This window comes from Protopterus annectens, chromosome 4.part1 (genome assembly GCF_019279795.1).
Source record: "Protopterus annectens isolate FY-2018-M chromosome 4.part1, PAN1.0, whole genome shotgun sequence".
Taxonomy (NCBI): Eukaryota; Metazoa; Chordata; order Ceratodontiformes; family Protopteridae; genus Protopterus; species Protopterus annectens.
Genome location: NC_056734.1, coordinates 69157999 through 69179431, shown reverse-complemented (window position 1 = coordinate 69179431; position 21433 = coordinate 69157999). Strand labels below are relative to the sequence as shown.

The window sequence follows — 21433 nt, the reverse complement described above, 5'->3', positions numbered from 1 at the left end:
AGTATTATTAATGTTCATGGTAATAAGGGTTTTGTGAAATACAAGGGTCAACCTAAGTCTTGCTATTTTTGTGGAAAAACATAATCATTTAATCAATGAATGTAATAAAAAAGATGTTATTTATGTTGTAAAATGGCATAATGTGACACAGATGTGATTTAAAGTGCAAAACAACGTGGCAGTACTGGTCATTCATGGCTAGAATGTAAAATAATGTGCAAGAAAATGAAGTTATACAGGAGAAAGAGATGGAAGAATGTGTTATACAATAAAATGTACAAAAAGATGTGACTAATAAAGAGGTTGTACATTAAGTTAAAGAAAGTAACAAGGAAAAAGGAACAGAGGTGACTACAGAGGAAGAAGCTGACTGGCTTACAGTAAGAAAAAGAATTCCATAGGAAAAAGAGTTAAAGAAAGGAAAAGTAAATTCAAAAATATAAAGCTTAGAGAAAATAAGAAAGGAAAGGAGTAAAAATGTTATTATACTAACTGTTCTTAAAAGCTTAAAATATTAGCTTTAAAAGTGAACAGTATGAAAAATCTTAAGAGGAGAATGGGTATATTACAATGGTGTGCTGCAGTAGACACACATATTATTGTTTTAGAAGATATCAGATTATTCACAGGGGAAGAAAGAGCAGAAACTGAAAAAACTTTGGAATGGTGCAGTAGTTTGGAACATGGGGAAAGAAATATGCTTAGGCATATTTATATTATTTCAAGAAAGCATTAAAATATTAGATGTAACCATAGTGGAACTAGAACAAATTACGGTAGTAGACTTGAGCTGGAAAATATAGAATTATAGCTTTATATGCATGTGTAGCAAAAAAAAAAGAGGGAAAGAAATGAAGTTTTAAAAATATTACTGAATATGTTTGTGTAAATATTGACATTGTAGTGGTAGGTGATTTTAATTGCAATTTAAGAAATAATAAAATCAGTTATGATGATAAAATGGTTAAAGAAATTTTGAGAAGTGGAAATTGAAGTGTATGGGAGAATAACCACTGGACCTACAAAAGGAATGAAATTAGGACAGAAATTTATTTTTAATATCTGATAGTTTAAAAGTTAAAAAAGGAATTAAGTATGCTGTATTTTCAGGTCATGTGGCTATATGGTTTAAAGTACTGGAAATGAATATGGAAAGGAATACATAGAATTAATGAAAAGGAATTAGCTTTAGAAGAGAAAAAATAACTTATGGAATTATGGAAAAATCATATGAATATGAGAGGGTTTTATAAGAATTGGACTGTTTGGTGGCTTAATTTTAAAGAGAAATATAAAACAAGTGTTTTTAGAATGTATAAGGAAGAAAAGAAAGAGAGAGAGATATAAGATATTAAGTCAAGACGATTTCAGAGATTTATTAGAGAAGAAAATTCCTTTTATGAAAAGAAAGAGAAATGTATAAAATAAATTAAAATTAACAACTTGTTAAGTAAACAAAAATATTGTTTACAAGGAAAGAAAGAAGAGGTAGCACCATATTTGAGTACAATAATAAAATAAGGAAAATAATAAGCAAGTTAAAGAATAAGGAAGGTAAGCAAATAAGACAACAAGAAGGAATATATTAAATAATTAAAGAATATGTTTTGGAATTTGTTAAAAGAGAAGAAAACATAGAACAAATTTATAAAGGTGAAAAATTAAATAAAGATAATGGGTATTTAGAACAAAAAATAACTCTGAAAGAATTGAATGAAATTCTAAATGATATTAACATGAATTCTGCGACAGGACTGAATGTAATTGAATATGGTATGTATAAAGAAATGCAGGAGTGGCAAAGAATAAATCTGATGTTATAAATCTTCATTCATTCCTTACTGATAGGACTTCGGTTCCGACCTCGGAACTCACTCGGCCAATATACAAGTTTGCACCAGCCAAAAACTCTCAAGCTAAGTCCTACACATAGTGCCCCTCTTCTCTTACGTACTTTTCAAGACATGCCAAGCCAGCTCTCTCAGCTAAGTGATAACATTTTTTATATATTCCTTGTTAAATCTCTCTAACCTTCATTTTTTTTAGGATAGTTTCTCACTGTTTCTACTTTTCATTTGTGACCTTTTCTTCCTACCCTTTTTGTGGTAATCTTAGTACCATTGTTGGTATGGCCCCTCCCTTACGGCAATTACTTATGCCATCATTGGTATTCCCTTCCTCTTCAGTCTCCTTCTTCTTTTAAAAAAAAAAAAAAATATATATATATATATATATATATATATATATATATATATATATATGTATAATATATATATATATATGTTGTTGTTGTCTTTTGGCCTTTCCCGGTTAGGGGTCGCCACAGTGGAACTCCGGACTGCTAATGATTGGCAGTAGATTTTCACGAACGCCAAGGTGCCAGCTCGACGTTCAACCTTCAACGAAGGCATGCCCATTTACGCATCTCTTTCAAACGCCCACCCAACCGCGGGGAGGACATGCAGACTCCACACAGAAGGCACTACCCGCACTCCAGCCGAGAATCGAACGGGAGAACCTCTTGCTGTGAGGCAACAACGCTAACGCTGCACCACCGCTGAAGTCTCTATACACATACATATATAATAATATAGTTAGATATTTTTCTTCTTCTGCATGTTTATTTGTTTTGTAATATTGTATTTCTATTCTGCCTAAATTCTTAGACTCCTCAATATGGCTGACAAAAAAGGAACGACCGGGTTCAAACAGTGTGACAAGTGTGGGCCTCTACTGTCTTGAATTTCCTCATCTCCTAATTCAACCTCCTTGTGATGTATGTAGAAATTTTAGTTCTCACACTCTCGCGAGTGCAAGAATAAATTGATTCTCAAGGGTTTATTAAAAAAACCCTTTTCAGAGGACCTTTCTGAGGCGGCCGTATCACCATCTCCCAGGAAAGACAAGAAAAAGAGAAGCCACTTGGTTCCGGCTTCCCCAAGCTCTACGGAACCGAAACGCTCTCAGGCTGTATCACCAAAAGTACCCAAAATGTCTTCACTAACTACTTCAGCTCCTGAGCCTACAACTAGCTCTACAGTGCCGAAGCTGTTGGCAACTACGGAACCGATGACTCTTATTCCTGCTTCGATACCAGCAGTGTCTTCAGTAACAGACACATTCTCGACACCGACAGTGACTTCCCTCATGGCTTCATCCTTTGGTGCCAAAACTTGAAATTTTACCCAGGACCAGATACTCACCTGCTCTAGACCCTTTCTTGGGACCACAGTATAGTCCTTTTCTTGAGACACCCAACTCTAATCAGCACGGTCCACCAGGAGTCTTTCTGAAATAGAAGTAGTGAGGCTTGTTGATCAGCTTTTGGCAGATAGAGGAATTCCAACCCCTACCAAGACTTCCCTCCCATCTGGAGCCGAAGTTTACTCTGCACTGACTCCAACATATCCTCCTTCAACCTCTTCTCAGGCTTTGGAGTCCTTGGTACTGATGTCTACCCCAGTGACTATGCCTTCAGTTCTTGTGACGACTCCTTCCATGGTTCCGGAGCCTTACCTCTGGACTTTGGTCCACTTGGAGCCGATCCACCCTCGGACCGTGACTGGTCTGTTGGTGCCGTGACCTTTAATTCAACGCCAATTTTTTTTCTGTGGCACTGTCTACAGGTCCAGTGGTTCCTAGTCCTCTTGGGGCTCCTATCCTGGAGGTGGGCTCATCAGGATGGGGTGTGACCCCGGTTCCGAGGTTGACCCTCTCTGTTCCAGGCTCCCATCCCTCTTCTGGTGGGCCTGCCTTCCAGGTGATGGAGAGGGTTCTTGCTTCCACAAGCGTGCAGTTGGCACCACCAACGTCGGAACCCGACCTTTCCTTTTCCCCTAGCATGCAGCTGACACAGCCCACTACGCAGGGACTTCGAGCACGGGAGCAGCAAGAAACCTTGTTCCAGGTACCCACTCTTCAGGTACTCCTTGGAAGATCCCACTGAGGAGCCACCCCGAAAGAGAACATGCAAGAGGAATCCGTCACTGAAGATACAGATTTCGATGAGGGAGAAGGGTCCCCACGGTCACCCCCCTGAGGATGTCTCATTCGGAGACATACTGAAGATCCTGAAACAGAGGGGTGACTGGAAGCCCATCAACACTTCTGAGGAATCTGTATTCTTGCAAGCTTTCCATGCTCAACCATCTACTTCCTGGGTGACCTCCTCTACAGATGAGTTGATTAAACTCATTATGTAGTGGGCCTGGAAGGCCCCTAACAATGTTGAGCTGATTCCCCAGAGGCCTGATAAAATTCTCTCCCCTCCAGAAGACCAACCGCACTGGTCCAGAGGTTTGGTAGTAGACTCCATGGTTGTGGCGGTGGCCATTAAAAAAGAACTCGCGGAAGAAAGTTTGAGTGTCCATCCTCCGAACAGGGAGTCCTGGACGATAGACTAGGGAAGAGGACTTACGCCATATGGTCTCTGAACTACATGGCACATTTTTCACATCTCCAAAGGGACCTGATTACAGAACTTTCAGGTACTTTGTCAGGGTTACTACCTGAAGAGGTGCGAGACAAGGTCGCCTCTCAGCTTGACACCCTAGAGTCCATCTCCACCTCCTCCATGCGGTTGATAGTGCACACATCCGAGGGAGCATCCAGAGCTGCTGCTTCAGGCATTGTCATGAGATGTCATGCCTGGATGCGACTATGTGACTTCATGGACCACATCAAGTCCTCCTTTGTGAACACTCATGTTGATTAATCCTCCTTGTTTGGCCCAAAGGTTAAGGACAGGTTAGCCAGATGTGAGAAAGATGGAAAGACTCTATCTGCAGTGGGCACACCTTTTTCAACCCCTCAACAGTCCTACTTCAGGAATCAGAGGGGTGGGAAAATGTGTTTCAAGAAATCCCAACAACCTTTCCTTGAGATGTGGTGAGCAATCCCCCCGGGGCAGAGGTGGAGGGGACTCATCTGGGAAACGTCCCTTTCGTGGCAGAGGGGGCCCGCAAAACCGAGGCTCCAGAGATTCTTTCTCTTGGTCAGCCCTATCAGTGCTCCTGAGGAGCAGCCCGATTGCTTTCCTCTGGAAGCAGTCAGGGGACATTTTTCTCTGCACCATTGGTCTGGCAATCAATAACATCGGACTCCTGGCTGCAGAGAATAATGACCAGATGTTACCATATTCCCTTTGACCTTTATCCCAAGCCTCTAAGGCGAATCCCCTATGTCCTACCCAGTCAGAGGGATGCAGCAGCACTAGACGTTCAAAAGCTGCTAAGGAAAAGAGTCATCCAATTAGTCCCACCAGACCAAATAGGATCTGGGTTTTACTCAAAAGCTCTTTTTAGTGCCAAAAAAGACAGGGGACTGGAGACCAACTTTGGATCTCAGCGTACTGAACAAATTTGTCAGACAAGAAAAATTCTGGATGGTCACGGTTCAGTCCATTCTTCCATTTCTGAAGAAGGGTGACTGGATGTGCTCTATAGACCTTCAGGATGTGTATTACCACATAAAAATGGACAAACGATCCAGAAGAAACCTTTGCTTCCGGCTGAGAGCCAATCATTACCAATTTCAAGTATTGCCCTTTGGTCTCTCCACAGCCCCCAGAGTGTTCACCAAATGCATGGCAATAGTAGTAGCTCACCTGAGACTACAAGGATTCCATGCGTTTCCGTTCCAAGACGATTGGCTCCTCACTGCCCCAGCCAGGAGTCTACTGCTTCAAGCCATATCGTACATTCAAAATCTGGCAGAAAACCTAGGAATCTCCATAAACTTAGACAAGTCAAAGCGGGTTCTGACTCGGACCTTAGAGTTCATTGGGGCAAAGTTTGACACAACTTCCTGCCAAGTTGCACTACCTCTCCACAGACATCTAAAACTAAGATCTCAACTTCAGATAATACTTTCTCGAAATATTGTCCCTGCTCAACAGGTACTGCAACTGTTGGGCTCCATGGCGGCTACAATTTCACTGGTCCCACTAGCAAGGTTCCATATGAGGCTACCCCAATGGCTCCTATCATCTCAATGGTCTCTCCTAGCACAATCAGTGTCTTACCCGATCCACATTACAAACCCTAGCAAACAGGATCTGAGTTGGTGGATGAAGCCAGAGGAGGATTTATGGTGTCAGCCTTTTTCCCCCACCAAACCCAAAGCCGCAGTGACCACGGATGATTCCTTGATGGTGTGGGTGGGGGGCATTTTCAGAGAAAGATCGTTCAAGGCACTTGGTTCCCCTTAGAAGTCAAACTGCATATCAGTGCCCTAGAACTGAGGGTGGTGCTCTTAGCGTTGCAAGCATTGCAAACAACCCTTCCATCGGGGGACAGTTGCTATCCAGTCAAACAATATGTCAGTAGTCTGGTACATCAACAAGCAAGGAGAAACCAGATCTTATCCCTTATGCCAGGAAGCCCTGAGACTGTGGCAATGGGTGATAACTTTCAACCGCTTGCTACTAGCAATGCACATTCCTGGGAATTCCAATCTGATTGTAGACAATCTGAGCAGGAATAGTCTGATGCCTCCTGAGTGGTCTCACAACCCTGTAGTAGCTACTCAAATTTTTCGTTTTGGAGCCAGCCTTGCTGCGACCTCTTTGCTTCCCTCTTGATCCACAAATGCAGCAGCTTCTTCGCCCTGCCCCCCCCCCCCCGGGGGAGTCACCGAGAGATGATGTGATTCACGATTGGCCCCTAGGTCTACTGTATGCCCTTCCCCCTATTCCCCTCATTCCGCAGTTCTTGAAGAAAGTGCAACAGCTGAGAAGCAAGGTTATTCTCATTGCCCCCTATTGGCCCTGTCAAGTTTGTTTCCCGTTCCTATGGCCTCACTTGGTTCACCGCCCGTAGATCCTGGACCCAACCCCGGGACTCCTATTTCACCCACAGGGGCTGGTCCATCCCAGCCTTCACAGCCTCAAGCTGACGGCTTGGTATCTCCACTTCCACTGATTGCCAGGCAAATAAACCTATCTTCCCCAATCCAAAAGATCCTACTGGCTTCCCAAAAACCCTCCACCAGAAAACTCTACCTAAGCAAATTGGTCAGGTTTGTTGTTTGGGCTAAAGAACAAGGACTAGACCCTTCTTCAATGGTGATCCATAGAGTTTTGGAATACCTGTCGACCCTTCTCCATGCAGGAGCCTCAGCCTCATCTATTACAGTGCACCTAGTAGCTATTGCCAGTTTTCATAATGGTTCTAATAACTCTTCACTAATGTCCCACTGTCTTTGCAAAACTTTTATGAAAGGAGTTATACACCTCAGACCACCTATTAAAACCCCAACTGAACCATGGAATTTGACTTTGGTCCTACAAACTTTAACCTGTTCACCCTTCGAATCTTCTGCCACATGTGACATAAAGTTCTTATCCTGGAAAACTCTATTCTTGGTAGCCATCACCTCAACCAGGAGGCTGTCAGAATTGCAGGGTTTGAGAGTTAACCATCCTTATTTGATCCTCCACAAGGATAGAGTATCACCTCGAACTAACCCTTCTTTTTTTACCCAAGGTTATCTCAACTTCGAGCATCAACCAGTCCATTGATTTACCAGTCCTTTTTCCAAATTTCTCTAGCAAAGGTGAATACCAGTTGAACATGCTGGATGTACATAGGCAGCTACGTTTTTACTTAGACAGAACTAAATCTTTCAGGAAGTCGGAATAGCTGTTCATAGCTTTTTCAGGATCCAGATTGGGCAAAGCTGTTTCCAAAGTCACCTTGTCAAAATGATTAAGAGATTGCATTACCTTTATCTGTCAATTGAAAAAATTAACTTTGCCTTCTAGAGTCAAGGCTCATTCCACCAGGTCAGTGTCCACTTCGGTGGCTTTTCATTCCAGAGCTTCTATGGATGACATCTGCACAGCGGCCACTTGGGCAACCCCGATACCTTTATCATGCATTACAAATTGGATATGGCCTCCAGGGGAAGAGCATCATTTGGCTGAATGGTGCTCAGCAATATCCTTCCATAGGGCCACCCAGGTCACAAGTAGCTGGGGATTCGGTCCTATCAGTAAGGAATGAATGAAGATTTACAACATCAGATAAAGAAGTTGTCTTACCATAACATTCCATCTGTGTTGTAGATCTTCATTCATTCCTTACGTCCCGCCCTCCTTCCCCCTGCCTAAAGACTCTTGGGGATCCTGTGGTCCTATTGGCCTGATAAGGTATTTGCTCAGATAGGGCCTCCTTATCTCTAATACTTCTGTTGTGTCTGTGCTGGGTGGGCAAACTCTATATAGAGAAAGGAGAAGAGGGGCACTATGGTTAGGACTTGGCTCAAGAGTTTTTGGCTGGCGAAAGCTTGCATATTGGCCGAGTCGGTTCCGAAGTCGGAACCAAAGTCCTGTCAATAAGGAATGAATGAAGATCTACAACACAGATGGAACGTTATGGTAAGACATAACTTCTTTTTTTTTTTTATACAAGTTATGAATGGTTAGAAACTGGAATTAAAATTTATATTTAAAAAAAAAAAATAAAGAGGAGATAAAAAATTGGAGACCTATAACATTGAATAATACGGATAATACAATTTTTATGAAAATAATAAAAAAAGTTAATATCAAAATGTATTCGGAAGAAAAGGAAGTCATGAGTTATTATGGATAATAAAATAATTAATTGATGATATCATAAATAAAAATGTAGAAGCAAAGGTTATGATAGGGGATATAAGTAAAGCCTATGATAATATTCAAAATAAATCAATATGGGGAATTTGCAGGCATATAATATAAGCAAAAAAATATTTATTTCTTTTATTTATTTATTACTTTTGTTTACCGGGTAGTGTCCGACTGGTCCGGGGGCCCGTTTTCAGCAGAGACCTGGGGAGAAAACCTCCGCAGTATAACAAAAAACAACATTATTTCAAAGAATATTTCAGAGAATACAATACAGGCAATAGTACAGTACATTACAAGAACAAGCAGTCTTAATAGTGCAGTTCATTCTATAGAGCAATACAGGCAATAGTTCAAAAACAAGCAATAGAACGATACAAGTACTGGAGTAATTTCTATACTAAAGAAATGATTCATATCAGAAGAATAGGAGTTTTGCTAAGAACAGTAATAGACGTGGGTTAATAATTATCCAGGTGAGTGGCAGGTGTGCAGCCAGTGGTTAGTCAGGTGTTCCTTTAGAAGTGATTTGAACTGGTCGTGGTTGGGGTTTTTTTGCTATTGCCTCTGGAAGAATGTTTCAGACTTTGGCTATTATATGTGAATAGAGGGAATCACTGTGACAGTTGAGTTGGAAACCTTGAGTAAAAGTTTGTTAGAGGATCTGAGAGTTCTAATTTTGTTACTAGGTTGGACTAACTGGGAGATTGCTGGGCAGTTGTTGGGGTGATACATTATTTTATGGGTTAAGGTTATCTGATTAAGTGATAACAGGTTGGGTAGCTCTAGCCATTTTAGCTGTGAGAGGGCTGCACAGTGGTGGGATTTGTGTGGATGATTAGTGGCATGTTTAGCAATCTTATTGTAGGATGCTTCAAGGTTGTTGAGGTCCAATTTTTGAAAGGTTATGAATATAAGTGAACCATACAGAAGGGTAGCTAGCAGGTATGTTCGAGCCGTGGCTAACCTGGCATTGGGAGTTAGGCACGATTTGGCCCTATAGGGTGCCTAGTTTGATGTGGACTTTTTTGATAGTTTGTGCAATATGTATATCAAATTTGAGGTTATCGTCTATGGTAACACCCAAAAGTTTAGTGTGATTAGTGGGGACTATCTTGGTTCCATTTGCGGAGGTGAATGAGAGAGGGAGTAGGGAAGATTTGGGTTTTCTGTTACTGAAAACTATGATTTTGATTTTGTTGGGATTTAAAATGAGTTGTTGCTGGGAGAGGTATGTTTCAATGTCCTAAAGAGATGATTGCATTTTTAATTGGAGTTCATGGGGTGAGGAGGCAGAGCAGATAAGGGTAGCATCATCTGCATACTGTACTATGGAAGCTAGTTGAGTTACAGAACTAAGATTGTTTGTGAATATGATAAAGAGAAGAGGACCAACTATAATAGAACCTTGGAGTACACCCACAGAGATGGGGAGTAGGGGGGAAAGACAGTTTTCGCATTTTATGGCCTGTCGTCGATTGGAAAGATAACTATGGAACCAAGTTAGGGTTGAAGGACTGAGGCCATAGGAGGAAACTTTATTAAGTAGTAGCTGGTGGGATACGGTGTCACAGTCTTTGGGCATATCGAGAAGGATGGAAGACACAAGCTGACCTTCATTCTTGAGGTGGTGGATGGTGTTAGTGAAAGTAAGGAGGACGGTGCTGGTACTATGTTTGGGTCTAAAGCCGTGCTGACTACTAGAAAGGAGGTTATTGTTTAGGAAGTAGTTGCAAGTAATAAACTTGTAATAAAGTTACAAGTAATAAAATCTGTGTATGAAAGGAATTATGTGAAACTAAATGGAAATGGCTGGATTGGGGAATAAATAAAAATAGAATGTGGAATAAAGCAGGGCTGTCCAGCTAGTAGTGCAATTTTCTCAATAGTTATGAATGTAATAGTGAGGTAAATTAATAAAATGTCAAGTAGTGGTGGATAAAAAATGATGAAGGAAGTGCATTTGCCAGTAATGTATAATTATGCAGATGATATTGTACTAATTGTTAAAAATAAAGCATGGATGGAAGAAGTAAATGAAAGATTAAGTATGCATTTAAGAAAAGATTGGTTTAAGATAAATAGAGAGGAAAAGCAAAGGATTTGGTTTTGAAGGTATGGCATGAGGTATTGACTTCACTGAAAAATATATAGATATATTGGGAGTAATATTTGGAAGGAATGAATATGGACAACAACAATGGGATAATGTATTCAAAGAAATAAAAGATATAACTATTTTTTTGGAAATCATATAGACTTTCATATAGAAAAAAAGCACACTTGTCGACACCATGGTAATAGGAAAAATTGCTTATGTTGCTAACATGTATATGATTCCTATTAAGTGTGAGAAGGAGCTGATGATTATATTTTCTTTTATATGGGGCTCTAGACTGAATCCAGTCAACAGAGGGATTCTATATATGAAAGAGGAGCAAGGAGGCTTGGGTTTAATAAAGCCAATAGTACATGCAGCATCTTTAATTTTCTATAAGGTATTAAAAGAATTATGAAAGAAAATAAAAACTTGATAGACATTATACTACATTATAAATACAAAGAATTGTGGGAAGGATTGGAAGTTAAAAAATAAGTAAAAGCATTGTGAATGAAATAAATTAGTGTGTACCAAAATAAAAAAGAATATATGTGAAAATAGTAGAAAGGAATACTACTTAAAAGTTATAAAAGCATTTTATTGCATTGCTCCATGGAAAGATTTAGAAATGGATAAGATGAGATATAATAACTATAAAAAGATTAAAGAATGTAATGATTTTTTATGGCGATTGTCTATTAGAAAATTGCTGGTTAAGGCAAATACGCCATACAAGAAAAAGCAAGATAGAATATGTAGTAAATGTGGAGAGTTTGAGGCTACTGAGCATGTGTTTTTGAAATATGAGAGAGTTAATTTGTGGAAAGAAATATGTAAACATAATAGGGTGAAACGTTTGTTAAAATGTGAGTAAATAAATATGGACATAAAATTTAGTTGTGGTACACAAAAACAGATGAAGTGAAGAAAATGGAGAGAGTAATATTTTATGTTTCATGGACTATATGGAACGAGAGACTAAATGAAATAAAATACAGTGGAAAATGGACTTTGACAAAGATTCTGGAGGAAATAATGTCTTGGTTGTGGATAAAAGTGTGTGTGTTTGGGGAGGGTCCAAAATTGAAGTTTATAATGTGTGAAGATTTGTAAATAGATATAATATAAATATGTAAATAATATGTAATGTATATATCAATAAAAATACCTACTACCTACTCATCGTTATTGCGAGTGGGAGCCATTTGGCATGAGCACTTCCTATTTCCATTCCAGGTGCAGAAGCAGCCCAGTAAATTAGGGAGGCAGATGAAAAGTGAAGTGATAATGTAGTGGTGAATGAAATGGAGGAGAAAGCCGATATTGAGACCAGAGAATGAGTACACGATTCTGAGGAGATGTTTCAAAGAAATCTGATGGCAATGAGTCGACATATGATGGATGTAAAATTACAACCTTCCAGTTGGGAGGGTCATGGGATGATTCATTTAAAGAAGTTGTGATGCAGAGTAAGCTAGAAAATGAAGGAGACATTTCCTGGGGGGGCAGTCTGGAGAAAATTCAAAATGAGAATGCAGAGACAATCCTGAAGAACAGTGGTGAGATGAGAAATAAAACATATGTCAAGAAAGTAAAAGAAGGCAAAACAGGAGTAACAGAAAAAGAGGCCGAAGAAAATGAAAAACAGAAGTCCATGATAAGGATTCAAAGTAAAGAAGACAAAGAAATGGACCGGTATGAAGTGTGGCGCAATTTAATAGCTCCTTTGGGATTAAAAGCACATGAGGTAAGAGTATTTATTCTTATTAACAGAGACATTTTGTGACATTATATTTGAGACTGTTTTTCAGTGGAAATTTTTCTTGGAGAATATGGAAAAAAGAAAAAACTTTAACACGTGGAATCTTTATGTGATAAAAGTATTTTAACAGGAAAACAAAAAAAGAAAATTCATGCACCATTTCAAACAGATGTGGAAAGAGAGACTTTGAAATCACATTTGAAAACTATTTAAGTAAGTACTGGACATTGCAAAAGTTCATAATAAAAGGGGTTTGATGGACTGGCAGATGGGATTGTAGTAATGTGTTTAAAATAGAAAGAGAAAAAAATTATACATATACCAAGCACAATAAATGTGGAGGGTAGTAGGAGTGCTATAAAATACTGGGATCAGTGCAAAACATATATTTTTTGCGTTGACAATGTGACATGATGCAAAAAATATGAATTGAAATGTTATAAATGCAACAGAATTGGACATTTATCGATGGGTTGTAAAACTGAAAATGAGAGTAAGGAAAATGAATGAGAAGAAAATTAACAAAAATAAACATTTTAGAAGTCGAAATAGAAGAAAAAATTGATGAAAAATAGTAAACGGCATAGAAGAAAGCTCTGAAATGAGTAATGAAGACAAACTGGGAGATAGTAAAAGAAAAAAAGAATTATAATGGTAAAAGAGTAAAAGAAAAAGAAAATTTAAAGGGACAAGTACAAAGGAAAAAGAAGGGAAATGGATTAAAAAATATATATACAGCTAATGGTTTGGGGTTAATATAATGGTCAAGGTGTTTGACTCACAGACACAAGATACAGTGATTCTCACCTTTGCGAGGGAAATTGGATATGCATAGAGTGGCCAATTAAGGCAGTTACCCTAGTAATTAGCTATGAGCCTATGAAACCATGAATCTAGGAACAGAGAAATAGACATTTTTAGAGTGCTTTCTGTAAATGACTGCGGTGGTGGTGCTGCGGTAGCGTTGTCGCCTCACAGTAAGACGTCCTGTTCGATTCTCAGCTAGAGCATCTTCTGTGTGGAGACATGCGTGAATGGGCGTACCTTCATTGAAGGCTGTGCGTCAGGGCCGGCAACTCAGCATGCAAAAAGTCCCAAGGTCCTTTACAGGACACACATGGAGGAGGGTCCCCCAGGGGTAGAGGGGAAACTCCAGTGGTAGACGCTGCCATCATGGCAGGGGTGGCCCACAGAACCAAGGGTCTAGAGATTCCTTTTTTGACAGACCCTTCCAGTGCTCCTGAAAGGGTCCTCTCTGGAGGCAATTGGGGGTCCATTATCCCTGCATCAGAGAGCCTGGCTAGAGATAATAGATACATGGGTGCAGAGGATCATTTCCAGAGGTTATATAATATCCTTTTCCCTTTCTCCTCCAATCTCAAGAAAATCCCTCATGTTCCAGCTAGTAAGAGGGAACAAGCAGCACTTCAAATCCAAAAGCTGCTAGAAAAAAAGAGTCATCCAGTAGGTCCCCACCAGACCAGATAGAATCCAGAACTTACTCAAGATTCTTTTAGTGCCAAAGAAAACAGGGGAATGGAGACAAAGCTTGGATCACAGCAACTTGAACAAATCAGTTTATCGCACCAAGTTTCAGATGGTCACGGTTCAGTTCATTCTCCTGTTTCTGGGCAGGGATGACTGGATGTGCTTGATAGACCTTCAGGATGCCCACTGTCACATAAAATTAAACAGGCACTCCAGAAGGTATTTACACTTCTGGCTGGGAGCCAGTCATTACCAATTCAAAGTCCTGCCCTTTGGCCTCACCACAGCCCCCAGGGTGTTCACCAAATATATGGCAGCAGTAGGAGCTCACTTGAGACTGCAAGGATTCCAGGTGTTTCCATATCTGGCTCATTACCACCCTGACCAGGCATCAAGTAATAGAGGCAAGAAATCAGGTTCTTCAGACATGCTCTTATCTGTGGATAACCATAAACTACAAAAAATCTCACTTGGAACCTGCTCAAAAGTTGAAGTTTTATAGGAGCATTGTTCAACATAAATTCAGTGATAGCTTCAATGCCTCCTCTAAAAGTTCAGACCTTAAGAACACAGGTCAAGAAAATAATCTGCAATACCAAAGTTTCTGCCTGCTTGGTTCTTCAAGCCCTAGGATCACTGGCAGCAGCAATAACTCTAGTACCTTTAGCCAGGTTTTACATGAGAATTCTTTACAATGGTCAATACTTTACCAACCACCGTCAACCCTGATATGTATTACACAGATTTGCAAGAGAGATCTAAGGTAATGGATTCAATCAGAACAGGTCCTACAGGGCTGGCTGTTCATTCCCCCTTAGCCCAAGGCCTTGGTGACCACTGACACCTCCCAGTTAGGGTGTGGGGGCAGTACTGGGGGAAGACGGTCCATGGCACTTGGTCCCCTGAAGAGGCCAATTTGCAAGTCAGTGTTCTAGAGATGAGAGTGGTACTTTTAGCGTTACAGGCCTTTCAAGAAGCTCTCCCCCTTGGGGACAATTGCTGCTCAAACGGACAGTATGTCAATAGCATGGTACATCAACAAACAGGGAAGAATCAAATCTTACCTCTTGTGTCAAGAAGCACTCAGAGTGTGGCAATGGGCAATCTCATCCAATTACTTTGCCATAGCAGTGCACATTCCGGGTAAGTCCAGTGTGATAGCAGACAAGCTGAGCAGGTACATTCTTCTACCTTACAAATGGTCTCGCAACAGAAATGTGGAGGATATGATTTTTCGTCATGGGGCCAGCCTTGCTGCAATCTTATCACTTCTCCCCTGAGCAACAAGTGCAGCAGCTACTTTGCCCTGATCCCCCATAGGGGGAGTCATCAATGAATACTCAACTTCACAATTGGCCCCCTGGCCTTCTTTATGCCTACCCACCAACCCCACTAATTTTCAAGTTTCTGCAGAAAGCTGCCATGTTGAAGAGAAAAGTTATCATTTGATTCACCTTCTTTTGACCTCACTTACTCCACCAACCATGGATTCTGGATCCGACTTCAGACCTCCTGTCTCATCCGACGGGCATGATTCATATAGACATACCAAACCTCAAGCTGAATACAGACATACTGAACTTCAAGTTTACTGCATGATTCTTCAATTCTGTTAGCAGCCAGATAACCTATGCTCTCTTCTCCAGTCCATCAGATACTTTTATCTTCATATAAACCATCAACACATAAACTCTACTCCAGTAAATGGAGAAGATTTGCTTACTGGGGCCTACGAGAATAATGTTGATCCATTTTCAGCCCCTTTGCATAGTATTCTTGAATTCTTAGCCATACTTTTTAAATATGAACCAAGCTCCTCCACAGTGAAGGTCCAGCTAGCAGCGATCTCAAATTTTCACACAGGATTTGAAGGTGTTTCTTTTGCCTCCCATAGACTATGCAGAAACTTTTTTCGAGGTATGCTTCTTCTAAGACCTTCTTTTAGAGACATTACTCTTCCATGGGAACTTTATCTGGTCTTGCAAAAACTTACTCAACCTCGCTTTGAACAGCAGCTAAATGTGAACTAAAGTATGTCTCTTGGAAAACAGTTTTTCTAGTAGCCATTACTTCTGCAAGAAGAATTTCAGAGATTCAGGCCTTGTCTTCTAAACCACCTTATCTGATCTTTCACAAAGACAGTCACTTTAAGAATTAGTGCTTCCTTTCTCCCTGAAATGGTTTGAGAGTCTAATATTAATCCATATTTGCCGGTATGTTTCCCCAGATTTTCTAACAAGATTAATATATGTTGCATTTATTGGATGTCCACAGGCAATTACATTTTTGCTTCACAAACCACAAAGTATCAGGAAGACTGAACAGTTATTTGTCTCCTTTTCTGACATAAAACTAGGAAAACCTGTTGCCAAAATAACTCTATCCAGATGGCTTACGGGTTGTATTTCTTACATATACAACAAATCGGGCATTTCTTTAAAAAAAAACATTATGAGCTCATTCCACTAGAGCCATGGCTACATCGTCAGTCTTCCAATCTAAAGCATCCATGGATGACATTTGTGCAGCAACTACTTGGGCTACTCCCCACACATTTGTTACTCATTACAAATTGGATATGATCTTGAGGAGTACAGCATCATTTGGTTCAATGGTGTTCCGGAATATCCTTCCTTGAGTCCACCCGGGGATGTTTCTAGCTGGGGAACTCTCTCCCATAAGTTGAGGACAGAATGAAAATTGACAACATCAGATAAAGAAGTTAATGTACTCACCATAACATTCCATCAGTGTTGTCCATTTTCATTCTTCCTCAGCTTCCCCTCTCACCAGCCCCCTACCCTGTAGTCTCCTGGAAGAGCGAGTGTTTTTCTGATTATGCCACTTCCTTGGAACATGGCTTCAAATATAGTCTCCTCTATTTGTATTTTTGATATTAAGAAGAAAGACTACTCAGATAACCACCACGACTGTAAGATTAATTTAATGTTGACAAGCGCTTTCACGTAGAACACCTACGCTTTCTCAAGTCCTTAATACAGCATAACAAAACCTTCACACATTTTATATACAAATTCAATGGTCAACCAATTAAAAACAATTAAAAGCACATAATTAAATCGTTTAGCTAACATTTCAACATTTAAGTTATTTAAATTATTTAAAGGGGCGAGCAACAAGCTCTGGCTTGATGCACACATAATTATTCAACCCTTGATATATATGCACCTGTAATTTTAAAATCCATTTTAATTCAATACGGTCTACGTGATTATTATAATTACCTCCCCTCATCACAAAAAAACATTTGAAAAACCTTAAAGCAAAGATCATGTGCAGGAAATTCCATTATCTGTCTAGCTAAAGCATTTAGCTTATTTTTATTTTTCACATTTTACATGTGTTGATAAACCCTATCCCTCAACCGTTTCTGAGTTTTGCCTACATAAAAACATCTACAGCCTTTGCACTCTGCCAGATAAACTAGGTTAGTACTATTGCAAGTGGCATAAAACCTGGGTTCAAAAATAAAAGACAAGACTGGATGTTTAAACTCCTGTATCTTACGTATATGCTCACACATTTTACAATTTCTGCATGGAAAAGTTCCTAATTTATATGTAGAAACTGATGTTCTCTGGCAGTCATTACACAACAAAATGTTTTAAATTACAGTTGTGAAAAAGAGTGCATAAACAAAGAAATAAAATGTTACCAGGAAAAATATTTTTGTGGAAAATAAAAAAAATGAAGAACTCATAAAAGGAAAGGATTGAGTCAACGCGATGAATAAAATATACAGTCCTTTTAATAGTAAAAAAATGTGAGCGCTTTCGCATTATGAGCACTGCTTCATCAGACATTCATTCATTTATTCATCGCATTGACTCAATCCTTTTATGAGATCTTTGTTTTCCTGCTTTGTGGGGATTAAGTTATTTACCATCTGTGCTGCAGTTTGTATTTGTTAAAAAAAATAATGATATAAAAAAGGAAAGAAAAGTATAGTATAAGAATGTAATGATAAAACATTACTGTGTAAAACCATGGCAAAATCTAACAGATGAAAAAATTAAAGCTATAAAAATAAGAAGCAAATGGTGTAGTAAGAATGTAGTGTGTCAGTATTTTTTGCAGACTCATAAATTACCAGTAAAAGAAAATATGCCATATAAAAAGAAAAGTGATTGAATATGTTTACATTATCAAGAAGAAACTACTGAACATGTGTCTTTGAAATGTAAAAGAGTAAAAAAGTTATGGGGAAAACTATGTAAAGAAGATTTTTTTCAAAAAGTATAAAAAGTTATTTTACGTCAATGGGTTATATGGAATGAAAGAATAAATGAAATTATGTTTAATGGGAAATGGATTTTAGCAACAGTGTTAAGTGAAATCAGATGGTGATTATGGAAAAAGGAGTTTGGGGATCTAAACTAGTGCGGGACCAGAGCCCATAGCTTTCTGCACCAAAGGTGAGTGTGCTAACTGTTGCACCACTGATACTAGGTGCATGCATATAGTTTTGGAATTAGACTGACTTGTAACTCATGTACGTGTGCTGTCATATGACTTCAGCATAGTCTTCCTCTTCTGCTTCACAAAGGTCTGGTTTAGAGACCATTAAAAGCTAAGTATTGTTTGGTGCACTCCCAGAAACAGAGGAGGAAAGAAGTATGTCTGTATGTTTATTAGACCAGTACAGAGAATGTGTGTTTGACAAAATAAATGTGAACAATTTAAACAATTTAATTTTACCATTTAAAAATCTTGAAATTGCCAGGTAAGAAAATTTATTTTTACAAGTATGTTGTTATAGGACCAGGTCAATTTTACATATTTTGTGTAGACCTGTCCACACTACATTGCTAAAATGTAGGACTAGTCTGCTTGTACTGAGTAATGCTGCTAGAACATATGAACTGAGGTCTTGACCTTGCACTTTAATGAATGCTGGCAGAATTTTTTTAACTTATTTTTTGCAGACACACACAAAGTTTTCAGATTACTAGAAAATTAATCAGCTTTTTAGTTTTCAGAAAAGCATTGTAGAGTGTAATAATCCCATCACCTTTTTAATACTGACTTATTTCCCCCTACAGCTTCCTGCCAAAGCCTTTAAAGTACCCATTGGAGGGATTCATTGTGGTTTATATTTATTTTATGAAAAATGATCCAGGAGTTAAGGCAGTACTACTTTAAATGGCACCCAACAGTCATTTATTATTGCAACACTTTACTCTTTTGCAGTATTGATTTTGAAATTAAACAAACAACTGAAATATTTTAATTTATAATGTCTTCTTTTGTTTTAATATAGTTCTTCAAGAAACACTAGGCAATCTCATACTGTGCGTTCATCTCTGAAAAGCTGGGATGGCAAAGGTCAGACAGATAATGAGGAAGACATATGGGACAAACAGACTATACTGTTACTACCCTGACCTACCACTAACATCTGAGAGAGAATTCTGGCTTTCTCTGCCATTCTTTTCTCGTTTCAGCCAAATCAAACAGTGGGTATCCAAACAATCACAATAAAATTTAGCAGCTCAGATTTTGCTGATGTGTTTCTGTAATGTTGCTGACAATAGTGACAAAACTATGCTTAAATAGTTCTTTGTTTTAAACAGGTATATTAAGTATCAGCATGTCACGTTATATTTCATCTTCAGTAATTACACAGCATTAAATGACAAGTATAATGTAAGTAGTTAAGTTTAACTGCTTGGTTTACAGTTCATTCCTGGCATATCTTGAATGCTTGCATGCATTTTATTTATTGCACAGCTATCAACAGTGAAATGACTGCACTGCTTTGCACAGTTTTATATTTATAAAAACTGAGATTGTAATTGTAATTTTAAAGTATGATGTATGCAACGTTTGACTGCATTCTTGTTATTAAAATAACCGTGGGCATCTAGAAGTGTTCTGCTTGTTCTTTTCTTTAGTTAAAAGATAAATGATAATGCTGGTTAGCGACCACATTATTTCAAACTGCATAATCTTTATAGCATTTAACTTACGCCACTGTTTTATTATGTATTTTTTGTTCTCCTCCTGCAGCTGGTTATTGCAGCAGAGCATAGTATTGTTAACAGACCATGTTAAGTTGTCTATCTCGCCTTCATTCTTGCTGGATGGGTTCGGAGTCGACCTCGGCTCCGACTCGGCCACTCTAAAAGCTCGAGAGTTGGTTCCACCGGCTCGAGGCTCCCCCTATATCCCACAATGCTAGGCGTGAGTTACCTCAGATCTCGTTTGCCGCTACAGCGATCGAGGTGTTTTCTACCGGCTCCAGGTTAGTAAAAGTTAGACTAGTTTAAATTCTTAGACTTAGGCTAGCTCTGTGTATTTTTCTTTCCCTTTAGTGTAGTGGACTTATTATCCCTTCTACCTTTTATCCAGCCCCCTTTTTTTCTAAAGAACTTATAGTTCTTTCCCAAGGCCTTCGGGCCCTTCCTTCCCTATCCTTAGGGTGTGTATGTGTTTTAATTAGGGAGTTCTTATTTAACTTACCTTTAGTTTAAATAATTCCCTTTGAACCCTATTAGTGTAATCTGTGTGTGTGTGTTTTTTGTGTGTGATTACACTGCGGTTCCTTGAATATGTCCAAGGATACAAAGGTCTCAGGCTTCTTGTGTGTATTGCCTGGGACCTTTACACCTGCAGGACTCTTGTGCTGTATGCCATGGCTTCAGCCCTAGAGTCCTGCAGGAGAGAAAAAATAAACTCATTTTGAGGGGTTTAATTAAGCCTGAAGGTTCCCTTTCTGTGTCATCGGGGAAACCTTCTAAGGCTTCAAAGACCTCGGCTCCAGCTTCAGAGTTGAGGCCTAAGGCTTCGAAGCCTACTGCTTCATCGGCTCCGGCTGGAGCCGATGAGTCTTTGACTGCAGTATCCGTGGTTTCCTCGGCTCCGGCTGGAGCCGAGGCATTAGAGATTCCTGGGTCAGCTCCAATCAGACCATCGGAGCCGACATCTAGAAAGAGATCGAGGTCACCGTCCCTTGGCTCCGTTCATTCGGCTCCAGCGTCTCCCCTGCTGTCTGAACGGAGCCATAGATCTCACTCCTCCAGGTCATCGAGGCTCTCAGATCACGACCTCCAGAGGGTAGTGAGTAGACTTTTGAAGTCCGAGGCACTGGCCCAAATGCTCCAGAGTCCGACTCATCAGTCGATGCCTCAACTTGTTCCAATAAATATTCCTCCTCCGACTCCTTTGAGTTCGGAGCCGGGGCATCTCGGGACCGAGACTGTGGTAGCGTCGGAGCCGATACATTTGTCTTCGGCTCCGTCGTCGGCTCCGATTTCTTCCTTTGAAGAATCTCGGCGCCGGGCTTCCCTCGTCGGCTCCGAGGGGGTGAGTGGCATCGGACCCTTGTCCGACCCCCCTCTCCCTCTCGGTGCTTCGGCGCTGGTGAGCTCGGCTCCGACATCGGCCTCGGAGCCATCTCTGTTGGTGCCGAGGGAGGTTCTCAGCTTCTCGGAGCGGGGACCTCTGGCTTTGC

General features: G+C 39.8%; 1 protein-coding gene across 2 annotated transcripts in view; it reads left to right on the top strand.

The window, feature by feature from the left end:
- Positions 1–19846, top strand: part of ZBBX (zinc finger B-box domain containing) — a 2136907-nt gene extending 2117061 nt beyond the window's left edge. For both annotated transcript variants that reach the window (XM_044069997.1, XM_044069996.1), the window contains exon 20: positions 19241–19846. In XM_044069997.1, coding sequence (XP_043925932.1) covers positions 19241–19364 — 124 coding nt within the window. In that variant the 3' untranslated portion in view covers positions 19365–19846. The remainder of the gene's footprint in view (positions 1–19240) is intronic.
- The last annotated feature ends 1587 nt before the right edge of the window (positions 19847–21433 follow it).